The sequence below is a fragment of the Stegostoma tigrinum genome, chromosome 7 (genome assembly GCF_030684315.1).
Source record: "Stegostoma tigrinum isolate sSteTig4 chromosome 7, sSteTig4.hap1, whole genome shotgun sequence".
Lineage (NCBI taxonomy): Eukaryota > Metazoa > Chordata > Chondrichthyes > Orectolobiformes > Stegostomatidae > Stegostoma > Stegostoma tigrinum.
The window spans coordinates 66,607,107-66,634,640 of record NC_081360.1 but is presented as its reverse complement, the minus strand read 5'-3'; the positions used below and the strand labels follow the sequence as shown (position 1 = coordinate 66,634,640).

Below are 27,534 nucleotides of genomic sequence, written 5' to 3'. Positions count from 1 at the left end.
CACTGACTCTTTCAATCTTAAATTGTTCCCTTTGATCGTTCAATGCCATAAATCGTTGAAAATACACCGTCTGCTCGGTACCACCCACTTCAATACTCTCAAAATTTTTTTTGTCCAGGAAGGCCATTTCTAGAATGAAGTTTTCATTAAGTTCATATTTATTTTCCTGATCCTTGCTTATATAGATCCACTGCACATGGAATTGTACAAGTTCACTTTCTATCACATGTGCTATTTCTTCCTGTAAATCACAAAGTATCTTTTCAACATGAAGTGCCACTTCTAAAATGCGGAAGTGAGGTCCATTTAGCTCAATGAATGACCCCATTTCATTCACTGTTTCTTTCATGTTTATCTGGTTCTTCTCTTTAAGGTCCAATAAAGTTTCATTTTCAGCTACTGTAAAGTAATTGATGCTTTTATTTTCTATGGTGAGGTGTTCTTCAGGTGTCAGAAGGAAATTAGTGATCCAAGATTGAGCACATTCCAAAAAGGGATAATCTCCACCGCAAACTTTGATGAGCATTTCAGTCCCTTCCTCCTTCTCAAGTTTGAAAGGTATTGAATCTATAAAAACAACAGCAGACAACATTAAAAAAGGGTCCAGACCCGAAACGTCAGCTTTCCTGCTCCTCTGATGGTGCTTGGCCTGCTGTGTTCATCCAGCTCTACACCTTGTTATCTTAGATTCTCCAGCATCTGTAGTTCCTACTATCTCATTAAAAAAAGCAGAATTGTTTTTGACTTGTAATTGTGCAGCATTTGACTCGAAGGATTTCTATTTTATATATTATTTCTGTAAACATTTAACATTCTACATTGCTTTACTTAAATAAAAACTTTCAAAATTCTCATAATGTTAATGAAAGAAAGGCAAAATAATTGCTAACTCCTGGATGTGAGTTTGCTTGCTGAGCTGGAAGGTTCATTTTCAGACGTTTCGTCACCATACTAGGTAACATCATCAGTGAGCCTCCGACGAAACGCTGGCGTTATGTCCCACTTTCTATTTATCTGGTTAGGTTTCCTTGGGTTGGTGATGTCATTTTCTGTTCTTTTTCTCAGGGGATGGTAGATTGGCTCCAAATCAATGTATTTGTTGATGGAGTTCCGGTTGGAATGTCATGCTTCTAGGAATTCTCGTGCATGTCTCTGTTTGGCTTGTCCTAGGATGGATGTGTTGTCCCAATCAAAGTGGTGTCCTTCCTTATCTATATGTAAGGATACGAGTGATAGTGGGTCATGTCGTTTTGTGGCTAGTTGATGTTCATGTATCCAGGAAGCTAGCCACCAGGATACATGAACATCAACTAGCCACAAAACAACATGACCCACTATCACTCGTATCCTTACATACAGATAAGGAAGGACACCACTTTGATTGGGACAACACATCCATCCTAGGACAAGCCAAACAGAGACATGCACGAGAATTCCTAGAAGCATGGCATTCCAACCGGAACTCCATCAACAAACACATTGATTTGGAGCCAATCTACCATCCCCTGAGAAAAAGAACAGGAAATGACATCACCAACCCAAGGAAACCTAACCAGATAAATAGAAAGCGGGACATAACGCCAGCGCTTCGTCGGAGGCTCACTGATGATGCTACCTAGAATGGTGACGAAACGTCTGAAAACAAACCTTCCAGCTCAGTGAGCAAACTCACATCCAGAACCTCAACCTGAGCTACAAATCTTCTCAAAACTCGCTAATTGCTAACTCCTGCACTAAATCATTCCTGAGCTATGGCTTATTTACTGCACACATATTTCCCAAAATCAAAGCAAATTTTCAAGACTGAAGCTTGTTTTGTTTCTTCTAAAGTCTTCTTTACAAAATCCCAAATACTTCAACTTCCTAATTTAAGGTAACTCTCATCTATGTGTTGTACATCTTCAACAGCCACAGGCAATCTTCCACTCAATTGACAAAATGGTATCTGAGCTGGACTGGGGTGGGGGCATTTGTGATGAGGTAGTTATGTTCTATCAACACAGAATTTCATCACTTCACCTTCTTTGATCTTACTCTGCTTTTGATCTTTTAAACTTCTCATTTGATATCTGGTATTGATTGAGCAGAAATTTCCCCCAACTAAATTGTCCTTGTCAATCACCGTAAACTTAACTTCCTAGTGTTATGATATTATAAAAGTGGATAAATTGGATAGGTATCCTAGCTGGCTTTGTGCTAACGTCCTAGCAAATAGCATGTCAAGCAAGGGTATGGGGAATCTTGTCCATGCTGCTTGTGAAAAAGGGATGCTTACAAAGAATGCTGGAGTTTCCTTTTGACGTACTCAAAGTTAAATGGTGAGCCTCACATGGTTGAGAAAAATGTTTTTATTGATATTACCCATCATAGGAAAGCTGGTCTTCTTTGTAGCGTTTGTCATTGTAAATAACTTGTAATTCATGACAGATTTTTCCTTCAGCCCATCACGTCCACACTGGACATCAAGCAGCATTTGTTCTAGTGTCATTTTCCAGCATCAGCCGACAGCCTTGTATGTATTGGAATTTCAAGTGTTCATCTAAATCTCCTTAAATATTGTGATGGTTCATGTCTCTACTACACTTGCAGGCAGTGAGTTCCAGATATCCGCTATGCTTTGTGTGATACAATTCATCATTACATCTCCCTAAACCTCCTGCCTTTTACCTTAAGTCTTCATTCCCTGGTTATTGCTGCAATACTAAGGGGAAACGGTTCTTATTACTTCCCCTGTCTATGACTCTTTTCATTTTGAACACCTCAATCAATACTCCTCACAGCCTTCTCTGTCAAAGGTAAAACAATGCCAGCCTATCTAGAAACAAAAAAAAGCAGAAATTACTGGAAAAGCTCAGTATTAACATTTCAGGTGGAGTGACCCTTCCTCAGAATTGCCAACCTATCTTGTCTGCCTTCATGGGTCCAGCCCACAGATGGTGAAACTTGGTGAATCTCCTCTGCATCCGTTCCAGTACAACCACATTCTTCCTATAGTGTACTGACCAGAACTGCAAACAGTACAAGATAATAAAACGTGAGGCTGGATGAACACAGCAGGCCAAGCAGCATCTCTGCTGCTTGGCCTGCTGTGTTCATCCAGCCTCACATTTTATTATCTTGGAATCTCCAGCATCTGCAGTTCCCATTATCACTGCAAACAGTACTCCAGCTAGGCCTAAATAGCATCTTATGCTGCTACATCATAATATCCCTGCTTTTGTATTCCATGCCTTTAATAATAATTGCCTTCTTAATCATCTTATGCACCTGTCCTGTTGCATCAAGCATCTATAGACATGCATATTGATGTGCCTCTGATCTTTTGTAATTTCTAGAGGATTACCATTCATCGTGTACTCCTTCACCTCGTTAGTCATCCCAAAGGGCATCACCTCACAAATTCCTTTTGCTATTGTTCCATTCATCTGCCAATCTGTCTACATTATCATGTTGTCTAAGGCTTTCATCCTCACTATTTACCAGACCACTAATCTTTTTGTCATCTTTGAATTTACCGATCAAGCCTTCCGCCTTTGTTTTTAGCTCATTAATGTACACTATAAACAGCTAGTGACCCACTACCAAACCCCATGGTATACCAACTAACACAAGTTATTAGTCAAAAGAACAACCTTCAACCATTACTCTCTGCTTCCCGCCACTAGGCCAACTTTGAATCAATTTGCTAAATTTCCATGGATCCTATGGGGTCTTACCTTCAAAACTAGTGTCTCCTCTGAGACCTTGTCAAAAGCCTTACTAACACCATCTCGACTATATCCATTATGCTACCTTCATCTACACAACTAGTCACCCTATCAAAAAATTCAACCTGTCAGAAGTGATTGCCATCCTGATTATCTTTGATTAATTCTTGTCCTTCCAAACAGAAATTAACTCTGTCCCTGAGAATGAGAAACTTAAGGAAAACAATCACTTATATTCGATTCACTGGCCTATATTCCCTGGCTTACCCCTCCACTCTTCTTCAATAATGGTACAATATTAGCAGTCCTCCATTTGATAACGTAATATCGACACTTCTGAAAGATGTACAGTGTATCTCTAGCCAAGATAAGATTCTAACACTGTTCAATCAATATTAAAACAATGTTGAATGAACCAGTTGAGCTTGAATCACATGCAAGTTATTGGCATAAGATTAATAACCCTATTGTGATGGAAGTAGCCAAAGTTGAACTTATCAGCATTCACATATCCAACAACTTTATTGTTCTCCCTGTCAGCTATCTAGAACTTAGCTAGACTGTCGTCAATCGCAGCACAAACTAGACAAACAACATCTCATCTTCAGATTAGGCACTTTAAAGCATTCTAGACTTAATATTGAGTTCAACTTGTGAAGCAACTCCCATCTCTTCCCTTTATTTTCGGTTTACTTGTTACATTCTATGTCGCCATGTTTTTTCTCCCCTCCCCCCACCCCAGTGGAACTGTCTTCTCTTCAGAGACTGGCAGGCACACCATTGTTCTACAATTCTCACATTCTGATCAATTAATCTGAAACATTAACATCTTTCTTTCACCAGCAGCATACACTCATCATTACTGCCTGAACCCTCAACTGTAGCATAAATGCCTCTCTCTCTCCACACTTCACGTCAGCTCTCAAGAAGAGTCATCTAGACTCAAAATGCTAGCTTGTTCTCTCTCCATGGATGCTGTCTGACCTGCTGTGATCTCCAGCATCAGCAGTAATTTGCTCCTAGACTGTTTACAATGTAGGTCTCATATACAATTTGAGCATTGGTTTTCCACTACACATAGGTGCCACCACCATATTGTTACGGAATAAAAGTAAGCATTGCCTGACTTCATTCCTGGCTCTACAATTACGGAAATTCTTCATATAACTTATTTGTTTCTAAAATTGACTATTCCAATGCTCTAATGGTCAGTCTCCCATCTTCCACCCTTTTTAAATTTGAGGTTATTTAAATTCAGCTGAAGATACTTGTGCTACTTTACTTGCCAACCTACGTTGGCTCCTGGTCTGGCAACATCGTATTTTAAAACTTTTCATCCTGATTTTCAAATGCCAACATTGTTTTACCCACTCCCGCCACCCTTCAATATTTTTGTGCTTCTGCAGTTCTAAATTCTTGGATATCTGGGATTTTAAATTGTTCCACCATTGATTGTGGTATCTGTAACTCTCTAGCCCCTGTGCTCTGGCATTCCCTCCAAAGCCTCTATTTCCTTCTGCAGAATGTTTTTCAGAACCTACTTCTTTGGGCAAGCAGTTACATGTCATTATACCTCATGTGGCTCAACATCATGTTTTATTGAATAACAGCCCGGTAAAGCATCTTGACACATTTTAATGTGTTAAAGGTGCAATTTGATGCAAATTGTTTTTTACTGCCTTTATCATATAATAGATACATGAGCATGTAAAGCAACAGTAATGTGATAACGGCTGAGAAGGGAAGCCAGAGAAGACAGAGGCCAGCAAGTTGTGCACTTTCTTGGGAGCAGAAATAGCCATGCAAAGGTGAGGCTTCTGAGCCACACCATAAGACGGTTATCATGTCAGAAACTGTCATGCTATGCAACAAAAGGCTGCAACCACCACATATACAATTGAAACAGTTATTTTAAAAAGTCAATATTTACAGTTTATTTCTAGTAAATTTTTTTTGAGCATTTCAAACCAAAAAGATTAAAGCTGTCTAATTGATTTATATTACTATGAAATGGCATTAGTTTCATACCCAATAGTTTTGAGATAACACAACAAATTTTAAGTCCCTCTCACACAATGTGAGTAAAGCAAATTTCAAAGGCTAATAGAATATTGACCTTTATCTGAAGGAGAAGGAAGTTAATTTTAGTTTTGTAGTACTGCATACAGATGTCATAGCATTCAATTGTGGGTGCTATGACTCAGGTAGAATACATTGACCTTGAAAAGAGGAGTGCACAGTTTCAATAGAATGATTTCAGTGTCTAGAAGTGAAATTGAGAGCCGTGTTTGCATAAACTGACCGGTGTTCTTTTGGGTAGACATGGTTAAGTGGTGCTATGATCAAGGTGTTTAAAAAAAGAAAAGAGAGTTCAAGTCCCATATGCTCCAGTGGTATGTAATAACATCTCTGAACAGATCGAGAGGGAAAATAGTTTACATGTTTTAAAAAAAATCAAAATATTCAGATGGCGACAATTAGAAATGTAGAGTATCATACAAAGACAGATCAGCCACGATCATCGTGAATGGTGGAGTAGGCTTTAAGGGCCAAACAGGTTATGTTCCACCTAATGAGGATCTTGTGCATTTGTACATAGGATGCATCTTATGGCTCTTCACTTCAATTCTAAATGTTCACTCAGTTTGCACTTAATCAGAGGCTGCCAGCTTCTGTGGCCTGAATTGCTTTTTGGCACAATGGGAGAGGCAGCAGCTTGTCAGGGCTCAGAGCACTGAACAGTTAGGCAGGTGGACATGTTGCTATTCTGCACATGCTACGTCAGTGTCCCAGCTACAACATTTAATTCCGAAAGACAGGGTTAATCAATACTTGGAAATACAGGGACTAATCAGGGATAATCAGCACAAATTTGTTAGACACTCTGCCTGATTAATTCAATTCGGTTTTTTTTGAAAAGGTGACTTGATGTATTGATGAGGGTAGTGCAATTGATATGATTTACAAGGGTTTCGGTAAGGCCTTTGACAAGGTCCTACACAGAAGGCCAGTCCAAAAAGTAAGGGCCCTTAGGATCCAAGGCAAGTTGGCAAACTGGATCCAAAACTGCTTCCAGATCGGAGGCAACAGGTGATGAAGAAGGCTGACCTTCGTGATTGGTCGCAGGCTTCCAGAGCTGTACCACAGGGATTGGTGATGGGATCCTTGCTGTTTGTAATGTGCATTAATGGCTTGGATGGGAATGTAGTGTATAATTAGTAAGTTTGCAGATTATACGAAAATTAGTGGTGGTTTTGATAGTGAGGATGATAGTCTTAGGCTACAGTCTGAAATTGGCCAGGTGGTAATTCAGTAATGCAATAGTAGACAGAATTTAATCCAGTAAGTGTGAGATGATGCAATTTTGTAGTTCTAATAAGGAACTTTACATTTCTAGGGCATACTGAGGAATAAACGGACTTTGGTGTACAAGTCCATAGATCCCTGAGGATATCAGTACAGGCAGACAGGGTGTTTGTCCTCTTTAACCAGGGTATGGAACATGAGAGCAAGGAAATCTTGTTACAACTCTATAAAACATTGGCTAGGCTACAGATGAAATATTGTCAGAGATAATGGGAACTGCAGATGCTGGAGATCCCAAGATAATAAAATGTGAGGCTGGATGAACACAGCAGGCCAAGCAGCATCTCAGGAGCACAAAAGCTGACGTTTCGGGCCTAGACCCTTCATCAGAGAGGGGGATGGGGGGAGGGAACTGGAATAAATAGGGAGAGAGGGGGAGGCGGACCGAAGATGGAGAGTAAAGAAGATAGGTGGAGAGAGTGTAGGTGGGGAGGTAGGGAGGGGATAGGTCAGTCCAGGGAAGACGGACAGGTCAAGGAGGTGGGATGAGCTTAGTAGGTAGCGGGGGGTGCGGCTTGGGGTGGGAGGAAGGGATGGGTGAGAGGAAGAACCGGTTAGGGAGGCAGAGACAGGTTGGACTGGTTTTGGGATGCAGTGGGTGGGGGGGAAGAGCTGGGCTGGTTGTGTGGTGCAGTGGGGGGAGGGGACGAACTGGACTGGTTGAGGGATGCAGTAGGGGAAGGGGAGATTTTGAAACTGGTGAAGTCCACATTGATACCATATGGCTGCAGGGTTCCCAGGCGGAATATGAGTTGCTGTTCCTGCAACCTTCGGGTGGCATCATTGTGGCAGTGCAGGAGGCCCATGATGGACATGTCATCAAGAGAATGGGAGGGGGAGCGGAAATGGTTTGCGACTGGGAGGTGCAGTTGTTTTTTGCGAACTGAGCGGAGGTGTTCTGCAAAGCGGTCCCCAAGCCTCCGCTTGGTTTCCCCAATGTAGAGGAAGCCCAGTCCCCCTCCACCGACACTCTCATCCACCTAGCTGAACTCGTCCTCACACTCAACAACTTCTCTTTTGACTCCTCCCACTTCCTACAGACTAAGGGGGTGGCCATGGGCACCCGCATGGGCCCCAGCTATGCCTGCCTCTTTGTAGGTTACGTGGAACAGTCCATCTTCCGCACCTACACAGGCCCCAAACCCCACCTCTTCCTCCGGTACATTGATGACTGAATCGGCGCCGCCTCTTGCTCCCCAGAGGAGCTCGAACAGTTCATCCACTTCACCAACACCTTCCACCCCAACCTTCAGTTCACCTGGGCCATCTCCAGCACATCCCTCACCTTCCTGGACCTCTCAGTCTCCATCTCAGGCAACCAGCTTGTAACTGATGTCCATTTCAAGCCCACCGACTCCCACAGCTACCTAGAATACACCTCCTCCCACCCACCCTCCTGCAAAAATTCCATCCCCTATTCCCAATTCCTCCGCCTCCGCCGCATCTGCTCCCACGACAAGACATTCCACTCCCGCACATCCCAGATGTCCAAGTTCTTTAAGGACCGCAACTTTCCCCCCACGGTGATCGAGAACGCCCTTGACCACGTCTCCCGCATTTCCCGCGACACATCCCTCACACCCCGCCCCCGCCACAACCGCCCCAAGAGGATCCCCCTCGTTCTCACACACCACCCTACCAACCTCCGGATACTACGCATTATCCTCCGACACTTCCGCCATTTACAATCCGACCCCACCACCCAAGACATTTTTCCATCCCCTCCCCTGTCTGCTTTCCGGAGAGACCACTCTCTCCGTGACTCCCTTGTTCGCTCCACACTGCCCTCCAACCCCACCACACCCGGCACCTTCCCCTGCAACCGCAGGAAATGCTACACTTGTCCCCACACCTCCTCCCTCACCCCCATCCCAGGCCCCAAGATGACATTCCACATCAAGCAGAGGTTCACCTGCACATCTGCCAATGTGGTATACTGCATCCACTGTACCCGGTGCGGCTTCCTCTACATTGGGGAAACCAAGCGGAGGCTTGGGGACCGCTTTGCAGAACACCTCCGCTCAGTTCGCAAAAAACAACTGCACCTCCCAGTCGCAAACCATTTCCACTCCCCCTCCCATTCTCTTGATGACATGTCCATCATGGGCCTCCTGCACTGCCACAATGATGCCACCCGAAGGTTGCAGGAACAGCAACTCATATTCCGCCTGGGAACCCTGCAGCCATATGGTATCAATGTGGACTTCACCAGTTTCAAAATCTCCCCTTCCCCTACTGCATCCCTCAACCAGCCCAGTTCGTCCCCTCCCCCCACTGCACCACACAACCAGCCCAGCTCTTCCCCCCCACCCACTGCATCCCAAAACCAGTCCAACCTGTCTCTGCCTCCCTAACCGGTTCTTCCTCTCACCCATCCCTTCCTCCCACCCCAAGCCGCACCCCCCGCTACCTACTAACCTCATCCCACCTCCTTGACCTGTCCTTCTTCCCTGGACTGACCTATCCCCTCCCTACCTCCCCACCTACACTCTCTCCACCTATCTTCTTTACTCTCCATCTTCGGTCCGCCTCCCCCTCTCTCCCTATTTATTCCAGTTCCCTCCCCCCATCCCCCTCTCTGATGAAGGGTCTAGGCCCGAAACGTCAGCTTTTGTGCTCCTGAGATGCTGCTTGGCCTGCTGTGTTCATCCAGCCTCACATTTTATTATCTAGATGAAATATTGTGTGTAGTTCTGATCACCACACTATCAGACGGCTGTGACTGCATTTGACAGGGTGTGAAGGAGATTCACCAAGATATTTCTTGGTTTGGGATGAAATGCCTCAGTTATGAGGAGAGCACGGATAGACTGAGTTTGTTTTCCTTGAAGCAGGGGAGGCTGAGTGGGAAATCTGATTGAGGTATACAAAATTTTGAAGGGCACAGACAGAGCAGATTGAGAGATTCTCTTCCCTTTGGCAGATGTGTCTAGGAGCACATAGCATAAGTTTAAATGAGGACCAAACAGCTTAGAGGTGATGTTACGAAGTATTTTTTTCACCCTGAGGATAGCGGATACATGGAACATGTTGCCTGAGAAATGGAGGCAAGTATTCTTGCAACAAGTAAAATACCTAAAACACCTGCGTATAATAGGCCACAGACTAAGTGCACATCAGAGGATTAGTGTGGTTTGGTGTTTACTGCTCAGCATAGACTTGATTGGCTGAAGGGCCTGTTACTATGCCTTGTGACTCTATGACTCTGTGTCGGTAGCTTTTGCAGCAAACACACTGCATGCACTTCAACCAAACAGCCATGTGTAAAAACCAGAAGGGGAATCATCCTTAGTAGGGTCAGAGCTACTTTGGTCATTGAGAGGTCCTACCACAGGTAATAAAGGAGCTTGTCTGACTTCAGTCCAGTGGTTTGGCTATGTCAATCCTGCAGGTAAGGTATAACCAGTTTGGGGATTTACAGATACATCACTGGGGTGATTGTGGAGACAACAGTCTGGAGAGTGGGACAACCTTTTCTGCAATAAGAGAAAGGGAGGGACTGAATACAATACAATGGATGGAAAAGCAATTATTTCTTATGCAAAAGGAGAGATGATAAGGTCTTTCCAGTGAATGAGTAGAAATTAATAAAGGTAGGAGGGGCCAGTTTGGGAATATGAGGTGGGTGAGACTGTTGAGTGGACAAGATACATGAAACAGTGAGAGTTATTGTTTGCAGCCTCAGTGACAGATGTATGTTGTGGCAGAGTCAGTGATTGGTAGACCTGTGCATATGAAGTAGTACAGAGAAGATGGGAGCACTTAGCTTTGCAGGATGTAATAAATCATTTATCTTCTCCCTACACCACTTTGCATTGCTTTTCACCTGTGTCACTGAACTATCTAGGGTCACTATCTTGGGCACAGGCTGGCTGAGACTGCTGGCATGACTTCCTTTACCAGCCAGCAAGAACCAGCACTGCTGTCCTTTTCATCACCACATTTTCAAGCATCCCCTTTCTGGACTATATCATCAGTAACAAGTGTGGAGCAGCAGAGTGTGAAGACAAGTTCCTCGCTTGCAGCACTTGACATGTTGTAGGGCTGGAGGATAAGTACGATGCTATCAACACCAAAGAAGCCAGTTGCTTACTTAACAGAGATGAAGAATGGATGACTGTGGTGAGAAAAGCTAACATGGACCATGGTGGACTGATCACCATCAATCCCACTCAATAAAATACTGCCAAACAATAGAAAAATTCTGCTGTGAATGTTGTCCAAAAGAAGGTTCATTTTGGAAAGAAGGAAGGTTCTGCAGAAACAGGCATACAACAATATTGATAGCAATCTTTGGTCATTTTTTGATCGAGGTTCTGTCAAATGAACACCCATCTGCTCAGTTGCTTCACCACGAAAACAAATGTGGAAGTGAAGTAAACTGCATCGCTCGCACTTTTGCTGCTTCTCAAGGGCAGTACACAGATTTTTGAAATCCACAAGTGTTTACAGCTGTTCGATACAGAACAGCAAAGCTCTTTCACTTCTGCTAATCTGAATAGATCTTCATCAGTGTCTGTGAATGCTGCAACTTCATGCAAATTGCTCGCAATGTAAACCAGGCAAAGACTGCAGAGTTACTTTCTAAAGTTTTGGAAAATAATAAACGCTAACGGATACTTTAAACATGCAGAATTTCTGTCGTAAAAACACTGATTAAGTCCGAAAATCTGTAGCTTTTTTTATTTTGGTAACTTACCAATTATTGATGCGAGCCTATTTCTTTGTCGAGATATATGTTTTAGTCTATTCAATTCCTGCAAAAATGCCTAGTTGCAAACATATAGATATATTGTCACCATCACAAAACTGTTTTGTTAGCACACAATGGTTCTACAATGGCAATTTTATCTGCAATTAGATTTACAATACACAGAACTGATAATGGTTAAAATTATGTACTTTAACTGAACCAAGACTATAACATTTTAAATCTAAAAAGTGAACATTTTTAAATTCAGAAAATAATAAATTCACAGCAGTGTTATGCAGAACCATTAGCTGGAATAGCAACACACTGAAGAATGGCTGGCTTGGAACAACATCACCAATTCTTCACCATCGCTGGGCTAAAATCATTAGAACTCCTTTCCCAATATGGCTGTACCTTTACAGGTCTACGGTAGTTAGAAAAGGCACCAGACTGCCAGCCTCTCAAGGGCAATTAGGGATAGTCAATTACATTGGCTAGTCAATGACATCACATGCCATGATAGAATTTTGAAAAAGCTTTAAAATATGTACCATTTGACAACTGAATTATATTAAATCTATAAACTCTCATAAGCACATTCTTCAAGGCTTTACTTTAAAGGTTACCTATAAATTACAACAATTAGGGTTTAATCTCATATCTTTTCTAAAGGTGATCATTTAACTCGAGAGAGATTGTAAGGTACACTCAGAAGCTAGCAGGCTGATACAGAAGTTAAAGTCGCATGGGGTCAGAGGTGAGCTTGCAAGATGGTTAAAAAACTGGCTTGGTCATAGAAGACAGAGGGTAGCAGTGAAAGGGTATGTTTCTAAGTGGAGGGCTGTGACTAGTGGAGTTGCTCAGGGATCAGTGTTGGGAAGTTTGCTATCTGTAATATATATGAATGATGTGGAAGAAAATGTAACTGGTCTGATTAGTAAGTTTTCTGTTGACTCAAAAGTTGGTGGAATTGTGGATAGTGATGAGGACCGTCAAAGGATACATCTGGAAATAGATTGGTTGGTGACTTGGGCAGAGAGATGGCAGATCAAGTTTAATCCTGAAAAATGTTAGGTAATGTATTTTGGAAGGTCTAATCCAGATGGAAAATATACAGCAAATGGCAGAACGGTTAAGCATACTGAGAAGCAGAGGGGTCTGGGTGTACAGGTACACAGGTCACTGAAAGTGTCAACACAGGTGGAAAAGGTAGTCAACAAGGCATATGGCATGCTTGCCTTCATTGGCTGGGGCATCGAGCTTAAAAATTGGCAGGTAATGTTCTCTAAAGCTGCAACCTTAGTTATGCTGCATTTGGAGTATCATGTTCAATTCTGTTAGCCACACTACCAGAAAGATGTGGTGGCTTTGGAGAGGATACAGAAAAGATTTACCAGGATGTTGCCTGGTATGGATGGCATTACCTACGAGGAGACATTGGAGAAACTTCGGTTGTTCTCACTGGAACGACAGAGGTTGAGGGACGGCTGATAAAAGTCTACAAGATTATGAAAGGCGTGGACAGAGTGGACAATCAGAAGCTTTTTCTCAAGGTTCAAGAGTCAATTACTATGGGCCATTGGTTTAAGGTACAAGGGGCAAGGTTTAAAGCAGATGTACGAGGCATTTTTTTTTACACGGATGGTGATGGGTGCCTGGAACTCACTGCCGAGGGAGGTAGTGGAAGCAGATGCAATAGTACCTTTTAAAGGGCACCTTGACAAATTCATGAATAGGATGGGAATAGAGGGATACAGTCCCTGGAAGGGTAGGGGTATTTAGTTGTGACAGCCAGTGTGTTGGTGGTGGCTTGGAGCGCCGAAAGGCCTGTTTCTGTGTTGTAATTTTCTTTGCTCTTGGTCTATTATATTAAGGCAATATAACAGTCGAATATTTGTCATTTGTAATTTTGAGACTTTAGAAATAGTGAATTTGAACAAATAGAGCATTTTGAATAAATATTAATGCTGGCATATTTCATGCTGCTACAGCTGTATCCATGGACTGTGCAACACCCATAGACTATATTACATTATTGTTATTTCATGGCTTCAATCTACCATGGATTCTCTGGGCTCTGAGTATCTGTACTATAATATTGAGGCTGCTCTATCTAGTAACACTGCTCTTGCTTTGAGTTTGCAGAACCTCTACCGCATCAGTCTGGATTTTATGGCTGTTGGAGATCTAATTTCCATAAGAACAGTGTTTTCAAAGCAATGGAGCCAGTCTGCCGGAGAAGCTTTCGAGCTCTCTGGTTTATGAAAACAAAATCCCTTGTTGTATCTCCAGTGTGGTACACTGATCCAACTACTATCAGAAGAAATGTGCGGGCATTTGTCTCAGTATCTCCTGAATTACATAGTCTCCAAAAATCCCAGAGACAGCTATGTATGTATTTAATAACCTGTCCACATGAACCAGAATGACATTTGAACATTCCAGACCACATCCTTTTTGTTTTCAAGAATTGTTGGCGAAAACACGCTTCTTCCAAAATTATCCTGGCAGGATCATTGTTCTAAGGTAACAAAGTGTGGGGCTGGGTGAACACAGCAGGCCAAGCAGCATCTTAGGAGCACAAAAGCTGACGTTTCAGGCCTAGATGAAGGGTCTAGGCCCGAAACATCAGCTTTTGTGCTCCTAAGATGCTGCTTGGCCTGCTGTGTTCATCCAGCCCCACACTTTGTTATCTTGGATTCTCCAGGATCTGCAGTTCCCATTATCTCTGATCTAGGATCATTGTTCTTTTTTCTTTACCTGATGCATACGTGCGTGTTGGCTTATTTCCAGAGGCAAATATTTATACTAGCACAACAAGTACAGTTCATGATACCCAGTTTGTCATCATGGGTTTTTTTGATGAATAAATTGTTAATTCTTGTTACTCACAAAACTTAGTCGATGCCTTTCTCTATTCTGAATATAACATAGAGGAAACATACAATTAGCTGTTTCAGCAACCACATGAACTTATGTTGTGACCCCTGTGCAGTAAAGAGTGGGACAATAAAGAGTGCATTCCTCTTTTGTATTCAGTCATAGGATGTGGGTATCTCTGCCCATCCCTAGCTGCCCTTGAAAAGGTTGTAACATATATGGTCTAGCTAGCCCAATGACTACACCACCATGCCAACACCTCTGCCTGCCATAAACAAGCACAATGTATACCAATTTCTCCCAAATGGGTTTATAATTTTTGAGCAAAAGAACCTCTATTGCAGATTGGTTACTTAATAGATTATGCATTTCTTATTGCATTTTATAAACAATACATGACAGTTAGCAATGTAAGAGAAGAGTTAATTAATTTTCAAAATTAATTTTAAACTTACAGTCTCAGAATGACTTGTTACTCCATTACCTCATAAACATCTGTTTCTGCTGGATTAAGCACAAAGTAAACAGTGCTAATATGGAAGTCATCACTGCCTTCCACATGATTGAGTATTTCTTCAAGAAGAAGTTTTGCCATCTTCTTTGAACTGAGTGTTTGTGTTACATCACTGGCCACAGGAATTGCAATTGAACGACTCTTATCTTCTTTTGTAAGCTCAATACAATTTGCAAAAACCTTCTTTAACAGCTATTTGAGAAAATAAAGAACAATATCCCAAATAGGGTACAGCAAATAACTTAGAATCATAGAGATATACAGCGTGGAAACAGTCCCTTCAGTCCAACTTTACTATGCCAACCAGATACCCCATATAAATACAGTCCTAATTGCCAGTATTTGGCCCATATCGCTCTAAACCCTTCCTATTCATATGCCCATCCAGATGCTTTTTAAAAGTTGTAACTGTACCAACCTCTACCACTTCCTCTGGCAGCTCATTCCATACATGCACCACCCTCTCGGTGAAAATGTTGCTCCTTAGGTCCCTTTTATATCTTTCCCCTCTCACTTTAAACCTATGCCCTCTAGTTTTAGACTCCCCCACCCTGGGGAAAAGACCTTGCATCTTTACCCCATCCATGCCTCTTATTATTTTATAAATGTCTGTAAGGTCACCCCTCACCCTCCAACACTCCAGGGAAAATAGCCCCCAGCCTATTCAGCCTCTCCCTATAGCTCGAACCCTCTAACCCTGGCAACATCCTCGTAAATCTTTTCTGAATCCTTTCAAGTTTCACAACATTCTTCCTATAGGAGGGAGACCAGAATTGTATTAAATACTCCAAAAGTGGCCAAACCAATGTCCTGTGCAATCTCATCATGACCTCCCAATGCCACTATTCAATACACTGGCCAATAAACCTAAGCATTCCAAATGTCTTCTTCACTATCCTATCTACTTGCAACTCCACTTTCAAGGAACTATGAACCCGCACTCCAAGGTTTCTTTGTTCAGCCATATGCACCTTTATAAATTATATTAAAGTATTTAAAATTATGCTTACCTTTTCCGAATCAAAGTATGTACCAGGACCAACTGCTACATGGTATACATATTCACAGCTCAAACGATATCCTGACGTTTTTAATATATCTCCAAAAGCTAGCAGTTCTGTCTTTTTAATTCTATGAAGTTCTTTTTGAAGTTCTGGACCAGCTAATTCTGAAACTGCGCTAGAAATCCTACCCACATTCAAATTTAGGTCCCTAGATATCGCACTCACAATCACGTCAGTCTGTTTTAAGACAAAAAGTAACTTATTTTAAATCTTTGGGTTTTGCATCCAATTCAGATTAAACTTGAGTAGATATTTATGAGTATTAATGTTATAATATCTGACATTATAAAACACAAAAATTCAACCGTAATTAGAAATGATAGCCTAGAGATCCAACTGCAAATTGATTCAGCCTCAAGGAGTTAACTCATCGCCCAAATTCACCCATTCCCCCACCCAACTGAAATTAATTTAAGTGATGCACAACATTCATTTTCCTGATTACAACTGTAAATTTTCCATGTTACTCGTTAGTGCATGCTTGTGGGATAGAAGATATGCCTAAAGGCAGCTTGAACCTTTATAAAGGAGGAACATTCTACATAAGAGCATACAAATAAGGAACAGAAGTAGATCAATTAGCCCTGTCCAACTGCTCTGTCATTCAATAATCTCATGGTGGATCTGATTGTGGCCTCAATTCCACGTGCCACATGGACTCTCTTGCTGCAGAAGTCAGAAAAAAATATTTAGAAGGAGACATATAGGTGAAGCAGCAGGTTCTGTGACAGCAGTAAGTTGCAGAACAAGTGCTTCAATTAACATGGCACAGGCAGTGGATGGCAGATTGATAATGTCTTCCCTCCACGGCAGTAAGTACATGAGCCATCAAGTCCACCATTAGTAGGAAAGAAGTATGAGAGTGTCAGAAGATAAGTATTTAAGGTGGCTACACAACTGGAATAAATTCAAGGATCTTGCCAGAGTTGTTAAGGATTGAATACTCTCTTACTCAATGCACAGTTGCATCACTGCCTAATTATGCAGAAGATTTCCCTTCCCATCCCACATAATATCACTCTCCAACAATTGTTGCACTACAGGCCTTTGCTGGACATCATTTGACACAAAATATTCTTCCCTTTACATTCCTACATGACAATCACGATCTAGAATTGATTAATTGACTAACGTGTTTTGGGGATCACAATGTCATGAAAGGCATGACATAAATGCAAAGTTTTGGACTGAAGTTTGTTTTATTGGCATAGCGTGATTTGCACCACTTGTTGGAGGAAGGACGAGTGAGACAGAAGTGAGATAGGTAGCCTGATCAAGATGATGCAGTGGCATACCCGATACAACCTTGTACTGCTGTTTGACAGTGTGCCCTGCTAGGCAGGGCTAAGCTTTCACAGCACACTGCCAGTGCTTCAGAGAGGTGCTTAGATAACGGTAAGGATTCATTCTCAGATGCCAATGTTTGTAGTGCTCTTGCCCATGAATCATGCCCTGGTTTGATGTTTAATCATTAGCAACATCAAGGTTATTCCTTCGATGTGGCAAGCTGGTCTCACCAGGTCAGATTTATCTGATGGCTAGGCTTTTGAGTGATTTTGGTAAGATCAGAAACAGGATATTAAAGAAGCAAACTGGGTCATCAACAGGATCTTAACAAGTGTTAACTATCATAAACTGGCAACTCTCAGCGATCTGGTGAGAACCCTGTCATATAAATTGTAAAAAGCTAAAGTATGAAGCAAGATGATCTCGATATCAAGATGGGCCTCGCCAGATTTATTGTCCAATTCTACCACATATCTCATACCTCTACAAGGCTCTGCCTTTCTTTAAGGAGTTCTAATATTTGCTCTTAATACTGATGTATCCACTTCTCTGAATTTGGCAAGTGATACAATTCAGTGTAGAATTTGTATATGTGTTTCCTGCCTTTTGTTGAGACTTGAATAGATTTGTTAACACTTGACAAATGGGTGCCATGTGACTGAATTTCCAGGCTATTGCATCATTATTATCTATAGAAGCGATGTTAGAAATGAAATTCTAACCCTAACAGTGCAACTAAAATATACTTATTATTTGTTATAAATGAGATAGAAAGCAGAAGTGATTAGGACGGGGCAATGCTAGCATTAAATCCAGTAGTTCTGCAACTATAAACAGATTGCATTCAATAAGTATATACCCCAAAAACCATGTAAGGAATTTTTAAAAATAATTTGAAAATCATCACTCCCATTCGATCAACAGCATTTTCTACAGGACTTTCACCAAGCCAGTTTGGGTACTTGCCTCCTTTCCATGGATACTGGGATCGGTTCTTAGGGTAAATTTATTTAAACTGCTGGGGGGTGGAGCATGCACACTTCACCATTGGTCTTTTTAACTGCCTAGAACCATTGCTGACAGCTCAAAAGACAGAAATCTATTTAAGACCTGAAGATCCTGCTAAAATCAGAAGTCTTAAGTCCCTTTGCCACTGGCAATACATCAATTTATGATCTAAATTAACACAAAATATGGGGGCGTTGGTTAGGTCAGTTGCTAGACATCTAGCATAGGATTCAATTCCAGGTCTAACTTGGGCCTGTCTCCACATCCTGTTGCAGCGTAAAATCACAGCTTAAGACATGGCTCAGTAACGCTGGATAATTGAGAGATAATGGGAACTGCAGATGCTGGAGATTCCAAGATAATAAAATGTGAGGCTGGATGAACACAGCAGGCCAAGCAGCATCTCAGGAGCACAAAAGCTGACGTTTCGGGCCTAGACCCTTCATCAGAGAGGGGGATGGGGGGAGGGAACTGGAATAAATAGGGAGAGAGGGGGAGGCGGACCGAAGATGGAGAGTACAAGAGAGTTGCAATGGGAGAGAGATTCCCTGAGGTTGGTCCGGAGGGAGGAGGGTAACTTCTTCAGGTTAGGCATCCCTGGAAGAGGCTTCGCAGTGAGGTTAAAATAGTATCAGAGATAATGGGAACTGCAGATGCTGGAGATTCCAAGATAATAAAATGTGAGGCTGGATGAACACAGCAGGCCAAGCAGCATCTCAGGAGCACAAAAGCTGACGTTTCGGGCCTAGACCCTTCATCAGAGAGGGGGATGGGGGGAGGGAACTGGAATAAATAGGGAGAGAGGGGGAGGCGGACCGAAGATGGAGAGTACAAGAGAGTTGCAATGGGAGAGAGATTCCCTGATTCCCTGGATAATTGAGATACTGCTTAGAGAAAACAAAGAACACAATGTATGCAATACCACTCTTAGAGAACTCTTGAAGTACAATGGTTGCGACTTTATCTTTGGGGTAAATGATCTGGATTCAGGTCCCACCTACGCCAGACATGTGTCACAACAATCTGAATGAATGGATTAGAATTTTCTACAATACCATTCCTGCTAATGAACTAAATTTACTTCACTGACTAGCAATTCCCTGAAATTACAGCACTAACCTTTGGGAAGAAAATTCTCTCCTATGGCATCTCGATTCGCCAAATTTCCACAAAACTCAAATCCTGATATCTGATTCCTGGGCAAACCTCCATGTCTAGAGTCTGGTGAACTGTCAATGATTTACATGCCAATCAAATGCATGGACCTGGCTGCTTACTTCACTGGGACAACTGAATAAAGCAATTTCAATGCTTGGCTCAGGTGGCAGAATGCACTACACTGCCTCAAGATAATCTGATGTTCAAGGGCTGTTATTTTCTGAACTGCTTCATGTGGATTTATTCTGAATTCCCAGCAATAGGATTTGTTGTTTAGATTTAATCCCTTAGCTAAATTTTACTTCATCACCTTGATATTAATTGATACCCATCTTTTGGACAATGAACAAAAGTCCTTAAACATAATGATTAAAATCTTAACATTTCATACAATAAAAACATCGTTAGATTATGCTCCTGAGATGCTGCTTGGCCTGCTGTGTTCATCCAGCCTCACATTTTATTATCTTGGAATCTCCAGCATCTGCAGTTCCCATTATCTCTGTTAGATTATTTTTCCCTGTCCAAATAAACCTATGGCTTTCTTTGGTCTTAACATGGCTAAAATACGAGATGTTAAATAAAGGAAATTAAGTTGTACATACATTTTGATCTTCAATTCTTTCTTTCTTGAGTTCTATGTGAAGATTCTGAAACTTAAATACATCACGTATCCTATTTGGCACAAAATCCATACATAGCAACCGTTTTTGCTCTGTTTCACCAAGAATATTCTTACACGCATTTTCCACTGCTGTAGTTGTCGGTTCACTGAAGTTTACTAAATGGATCTCTTTTAAAGAATTTTTGGGATTCCATATTCCGTGAAAAGCTTTAACTGTACTTACTACCAATTCCGCACACCTGTGTAATGGGAAACCATTTCCGGAACCCAGTGCAGGTATGGCAATTGAAGTCATTTGTAATTCATTTGCCAACACAAGGCTATTTCTGACAGCATAAGAAAGTAATCGATCATTTTCTGAACTTGGATATTTACTCCAGATAGGTATCACTGCATGGATGACTTTTTTACATGGGAGCTTTCCAGCCCCAGTGTGGACTGCAGATCCAACTGGCACTGCCCCATGTTGTTGTACAATATTGTCACACTCAATTTCAAATGTTGGTCCGGCTGATCTTGCCAAAGCACGAGCAAGTCCGTGCTCATGTTTTAAATATTCATTGGCACTGTTCACTACAACATCTACCTCATGTTTTGTCAGATCATCTAAGCATACATAAATACGAAGCCCTCCTGGTAGAGTCTTCAGGTATCTGACTCCAGTAGGAAAAGAGCTTATTGGAGAGTATGTCTCTTCAGGGGCAGATACATTTTCAGTGGAAGATTCTGCCATATGAACTGCTCCTTTATTTTCATTTTTACAGAGCGTTGCAATACAATTAAACTTCCCATAAATGATTTTACGGAGCAACTTTTTCTTATCCTGAAGGAAGTGGCCAACGGAGTTTTCAATTGGAATCTCAATACAGATGTTCTGATGGCTCAATTCTTCACTCTCAGTTATCATCTGTTTTCCATCTACTTGGGACAGAAAAATTATAAACAGTCTTTGGACAGTCACGTGATGCAAGAATTCTTCAGTTTTAACACCAGCTATCCTTTGCTTCTACATCAAAATGAAATTGAATCTTTCCTTCCCATTAATAAATCAGAAATAGATTACCTGGTCTATACAGGCTGGTCATCTAGATACGGCTTCTTATGTTTCATATTAGGAGATTTTTATTGCCTAAATGCCATGTGGAGAAATGTTTTAAACAAAAATGAATCAAACCTTAAAACTAAGGTCAATTGAGGGAAATAAATCTGGAAAATGTGATCGATATTCATTCAGAAAGCCAAACATCAATGGTTCATATTCATTTGTTCTTACGTCATGTATGCTTTAGTTTCTATCATAGCTAAGCACCAGCCACTTATCTATTGAAAGTGCATAGTGGACCAGCAAACAAGCTGGCAAATTATTCCACAAATCTGTTAATAATTGGGAGAAGAAGAACAATTTAGCATCAACCATATTTCTTCACTTTTGCAAATGATTGACATAATCGTATAAAACAAAAGCTAATTTCAGTATTCACCTCATTTAGTAACTTTGTAATTCATAATTTACACTTCTCAAAAGCATATTGAATCTCCTCCATAAGCTTATTCTGAAAACTAAATGACTTATCCTGGGAATCTTTCATGTGATCTTCCTCCGAACATTTTCGAAAGACATTATATAATCTACAATGTGAAGAGACCAGAGCTGAGTCGAGTGCTCCAAATGAATTACTACAGTCCTTTTAAACCAAACAAGATTTTGTGCTTGGACAAAACAGAATGTTTTGTTTATAATGTCTAATCCTATCAATTCAGTCCAATATCCAGACTTGGGCTGAAAAGTGGTAAGTAACACTTGCACCACATAAATGCCAGGCAATGACCATCTCCAGCTACAGGTCATCACCCCTTGGCTTTCAATTGTATTTCCATCACTGACTCCCCACTATCAACACCCTGGGGGTTATTATTGATCGGAAACTGCAATGGCCTGGCAGATAAATACTGTGGCTATATGATCTGGGAATCCTACAGCAAGTAACTCATCTCCTGACTTTACATAGTCTGTCCACCATCTACAAAGAACAAGTCAGGAGTGTGATGGAATACTCCCCACTTGCCTGGATGGATGCAGCTCTAACAACACTCATGAAGCTTGACATCATCCACATTGAAGCAGCCCACTCGAATGGCACCATATCCAATAAAATCCAGTCCCTTCACCACTGATGCTTAGTACACACTGCTGCTACTATCCACAAGATGTACTGCTGACATTTACCTCAGCTTCTTAGACAGCATCTTCCAAACCCATTATCATTTCCATCTAAAAAGACAAAGGCAGCAAGAACATGGGGACATCACCGCTTGGAAGATCCCCTACAAGCCACTCAGGATCCCGACTTGGAAATATATCACCGTTCTTTCACTGTTGCTGGGAGAAAATCATGGAATTCCCTATCTAAGGGTGTTGAAGGTCTACCTACTGCACAAGCTGTCCAGGGCTTCAAGAGGCGGCTCACCATCACCTTCTCAAGGGCAACCGAGGACAGACAATAAATGCTGGCCAGCCAGCAATACCCACCCCATGAATCAACTTAAAAAAAAGTGCTGATGCATCACCTAAATTGAGATGGGGGCAAGTGGTGCATTGATGGCAATTCAGTAGGTGGTTTCCTTTTCCACATTTTACATAATGCTCCGAGACTTGCTATGGGGCAATCAGATTGGAAAATCCATTACCAATTTCATCATTTTACAGCGAGGGAAGAACAAAACCAAAATCATAACCATCTTCTCTTCTTTTTTTCAAAAATGCCAGAAGCATTTTCTTTATAATCACTTTTGTCCATTTTCTGAAATTGTATATGTCAATAGAAACAAATTTCATTTCCTTGATACAAGAATATTTACTAAATCAATAAATGATGTGGACTGACAAAGTTCCAGGATCTATTGCTCATCCATGTGGAGTTTGGTACTGCCAGCAAGTCAGTGTTGAGGATCCGTGATGACCATAGCACCCCAAACACTGAAAGGGAAGTAGTGCTCTTTCCATTTAGTGTCTATTAGCTTCTCATGTTGTAAAGCGCCTACGTCAGTGTCAGCAACAGACTATTTAATTGATAGCTTATTGTTTTGGTTGTCAGTGGCAAACTAGGGCTAGAGTGCAACCACATCTGCAACGACTCAACACCTTCAGGAAAGAGGTTCAAGAAATATTGCAAGAAAAGCACAATCATTCAGCTTGTGTTCCTATAGATAAATCACCACTTAAGTTTGTCATTACTCCAATGGCAATTGTACTTCATGGGGAAGAGATTCAATAGAACTTTAAACAGCAAGATTCAAAATTAATGAGTAAGTGTTACATAGGCTGTTGATAGTTTAAGTTGATAAGATACTGCATCCAAGGATATGGAAGGAAGTGAAATGGGGAAATTGCAGAGTACTGGTTTTTCTGTCTTCCATAGATTCAGGAGAGGTGCCAGAAAACTGGGAGAATTGCAGACAGCACACCCTTATTCAAAGATAATAGGAATTGCAGATGCTGGAGAATCCGAGATAACAAACTATAGAGCTGGATGAGCACAGCAGGCCAAGGAGCATCTTAGGAGCACAAAAGCCTTATTCACCCTTATTCAAGAAGGTTTGAAAGGATAATACCAGCAATTACAGACAGACAATGGTTTAACTTCAATGTTGGAGAAGATCCTAAAAACAATTATTCAAAATTAGCAGTCGCAGGGAAAAAGGTGGATTGATTGGGAAGAGCCAGCATGAACTCTTTCAGGGAAAAATGACTAACTCACTGAAGCTTATTCAAAGTGGTAACAGAAAGTGTTGATGAGGGTCCTGTTGTTGATATAGTGTACATGAACTTCCAAAAGACATTCAATGCAGTACCACAAAATTAACTCGAGAAAAAGTACAGATCATGGAATAAAAGGGATAGTAGCAACACAGATACAAGTGATAGACAACAGAGAGTAGTAGTCAATAGATATTTCTGAGCTGAAGGAAGGTTTGTAATGAAGTTCTCAGGGATTAGTTTGAAATCCTTGTTTTTCTTAACATGTATTAATGATCAAGATCTTATTCTAGAGGGAACAATTTCAGTGTTTGTGGGTGACACTAAACTTAGAAACTTGGAGGACAATGTAGAATTTCAAAAGGATGTAGTCAAGTTCATGGAGGGAGCAGGCAGATGACAGACGATGTTCAATGAGGAGAAGTGGGAGGTGATGCAATTTGATAGAAAGAACATAGACAGACAACAAAATAGGGATGTAACACTTAGGGTGGTGCAGGAGGAGAGAGGCCTATTTGTGTCTAGATCACTGAAGGTGGCTGGAAAGGTATTAAAGAGAACATCAAACAGTACATGTAGATGAGCAAAGGAAGTATTAAAAGAAAAGTTTGCAGAAACTGGAGTGAGACAGCAGTAAATAAAGACCATATTGCAGAGATACAAATTAGCAATATTGTTAATAAATAGGATTTGTTATAGTCAAATGCTAATTCAAGATTTTACACAGTCTAGTTCCGATTAAGTGGGTTAGACAGAAACTGGTATGGAATTAGTGACAAGCTGTTAAGGAGTCACAAACAGAAGTTGTCAGTTGAAAAGAATTTTTGACACATCAATAGGCGCTAGCTATGCAGGCTGGGACAGTACAGAAGTCTTTGATGAAGATGATAGTGAGATGCAAATGGATTTCAGGTATATGCATATGGAAGTTGATCTTTAGATCATGTTGCTAAAGAGCACCATGAAGCGGATGGCAAGCAAATGAGAACTGGAAGAACTTTGGAGGTGATAATGCTGGATGAGAGGCATTATTGCCGTTCCACTGGTTGTGATTCATCCAAAGATTATCCAACATAGTTGGACAATCATAATGTTGGTGGTAGAGAATGGTTAGTCATGTCAAGGTCTGAAGAGGTCAAGAAGCAATGATGAAGGGCCTAGGCCCAAAACATCAGCTTTTGTGCTCATGAGATGCTGCTTGGCCTGCTGTGTTCATCCAGCTCCACACTTTGTTATCTTGGATTCTCCAGCATCTGCAGTTCACATTATCTCTGAAGAAGCAATAGGTCTTTCTGACTGTAGTCACAGTGGAGTTCTTTTCAGAGATGTATCAGAGTCAGGATCAGGATAATGTTGATGTTATGAACTAAACAGAATACTGCAAATGCAGCATAAATGCAGCACAAGGGACTTTGAGAGAAATCGACAAAGAAGGCAAATGGTATGGCCTATGTTTGCTCCTATGTTTCAAGTTTCCAGAACACTGAGATAAAAATATATTCAAGAACATCATATAATAACAAAAGAGGTTACAGATGGAAATGATGGAAACTGGAAATGATGAAGGAAACAGCAGTGAGGTTTTTAATGGAAAAGGATGACACTTGAACAAGAGAAGGAATTTACAATATCAGCAAGCATTGGGACCAATGAAGATCAGGAATTTGATTGGTAAAGGATTGCAAAAACTGGAGGAATTGTGCCTCATGTAAGAAATCAGCTTAAGAACCAAGGGGAGATATGAACAAGAAATTACAGGATGCTAGAGGATTAGCAGAGGGTCAATGAGGGAAGGTTGGATGGTGGCCTTGGAGCAGAGCTAAAAGTATGTAATGTACAACAGGCTATAGTAAAACATTTTTAAAAATTTATTTTTCAAGGGAATGTACTCTTCTACTAATGTGGTCAGACAATATGATGTTTGTATTCTGATGAGAGCTTATTGAAAAAATGATAATTCTACCTTCCTCTTCCTCCTTGAACTTCTGAGTTTCTATTTCTTCAGGTTTGAGTTCCTGGAAAGTTTCCATCTCTTGCTCAAATGTGGCTTGTTCTTTGCGGTCACATCACACAAAGGCATATATTAAAAATAGCAATAATAATAGGCGTCAGTTTAATCAAGCATTGCAGAATTTTTTTTTAAAAATCAAAGAATTAGAAGGGCTAAAATGGGCCAAAAAATTACTTAGGCAAAGTAGGATTAATGAGAATCTTAAAGAGAAGGCTTTTTTATGTACATTAGGATCAATAGGGTAGCCTGGTCCACTCAGGGACAAGGACAGATTTTAAACAAGGATCCAGAGGAAGTGGTTGAGGTCTTTATTTCGTATTCAGCAAGAAAAGGATACGGTTGTTGGTGAGATGGGGAGGGGTATGTTGATACTCTAGGGAATGTCAATAAATATTGAGAAATAGGTGGCATTGGGTGTCATGAAAAATATTAGGATACAAGCCATTACAATCACTAAGAGTCTAAGTCCCTAAAAGACCTTTGAGTGCAGATTCATAGTTTCTTGAATGTGGAGTCGCAGGTAGAGAGGATAGTGAAAGCAGTTACAGAGATATTAGGAACTGCCAATGCTTCTCTGATGCTGCTTGGCCTGCTGTGTTCATCCAGCTTCACACCATGTTATCTCTAGTGAAAACAGTGTTTGGTATGCTTACCTGTATTGGTCAGTGCATTTAGCACAGGAGTTGGGAGGTCATGTTGTGGTGTGTAGGACATTGGTTAGGCCAGTTTTGGAATATTGCATGCAATTCTTGTCCCCCTGCTATTGGAAAGATGTTGTGAAACTAAAATAGGTTCAAAAAAGATTTAAGAGGATGTTGCCAGGGTTGAAGGGTTTGAGCTATAGGGAGAGGCCTGGAGTGTCAGAAGCTGAGGGGGGACCTTGCAGAGGTTCATAAAATCATGAAGGGCATGGTTAGGGTGAGTAGACAAAGTCTTTTCCCTGGGGTAGGTGAGTCCAAAACAAGAGGGCATAGGTTTAAGGTGGGAGGGGAAAGATTTAAATGAAACCTAAGGAGCAGGATTTTCATGCAGAGGTTTGCGTGTGTATGGAATGAACTGCCATGAGAAAATGGTGGAGGCTGGTACAATTACAACAGTTAAAAGACATCTGGATACAGAATGGTTGCCTTCATCAGTCAGGGCATTGAGTATAAAAGTTGGCAAGTCATGTTGCATCTATATAAAATTTTACTTAGGCCACAATTGGGGTATTGTGTGCAATTATGGGCCACATTGTAGGAAGGTTGTGAATGCTTTGGAGAGGATGCAAAAGGAATTTACCAGGATGTTGCCTGGATTTGAGTGCAGTTACAGTAATAAGATGTTAGACAAATTTGGACTGTGTTCAATAGAGCGGAATTTGAGGGACAACCTGGTCAAAGTATATAAATATTATGGGAGGATTAGAGCAGGTGGATGGTCAGAGACTGTTTCCCAGGGTGGAAATATCAAATACTAGGGGTC

At 41.2% G+C, this 27,534-nt stretch overlaps 2 protein-coding genes across 2 annotated transcripts in view; both read right to left on the bottom strand.

Moving 5' to 3' along the window:
• Positions 1-27,534, bottom strand: part of LOC125454021 (protein mono-ADP-ribosyltransferase PARP9-like) — a 40,724-nt gene that overhangs the window by 5,771 nt on the left and 7,419 nt on the right. The window contains exons 5-6 of the mRNA XM_048534261.1: positions 26,023-26,112; positions 4-567 (exon numbers count right to left, since the gene is read on the bottom strand). Of these exons, the coding sequence (XP_048390218.1) occupies positions 4-567; positions 26,023-26,112 (654 nt within the window). The remainder of the gene's footprint in view (positions 1-3; positions 568-26,022; positions 26,113-27,534) is intronic.
• LOC132209832 (protein mono-ADP-ribosyltransferase PARP14-like) lies at positions 15,119-21,080 on the bottom strand. The gene is made up of 3 exons (XM_059647636.1): positions 20,283-21,080; positions 16,171-16,422; positions 15,119-15,352 (listed from the first exon to the last, which is right to left on the bottom strand). The coding sequence occupies exons 1-3, from the start codon at positions 21,033-21,035 to the stop codon at positions 15,119-15,121; spliced, it is 1,239 nt and encodes a 412-aa protein (XP_059503619.1). The 5' UTR covers positions 21,036-21,080.

Coding starts and splice junctions, on each gene's coding strand:
- LOC132209832 (XM_059647636.1), bottom strand. CDS start 21,035: ATGGCAGAATCTTCCACTGAAAATGTATCTGCCCCTGAAGAGACATAC. Junction 16,423..20,282: donor AAAGAATTGAAGATCAAAAT/GTATGTACAACT, acceptor ATTTAAAATAAG/TTACTTTTTGTCTTAAAACA. Junction 15,353..16,170: donor CATACTTTGATTCGGAAAAG/GTAAGCATAATT, acceptor TTTCTCAAATAG/CTGTTAAAGAAGGTTTTTGC.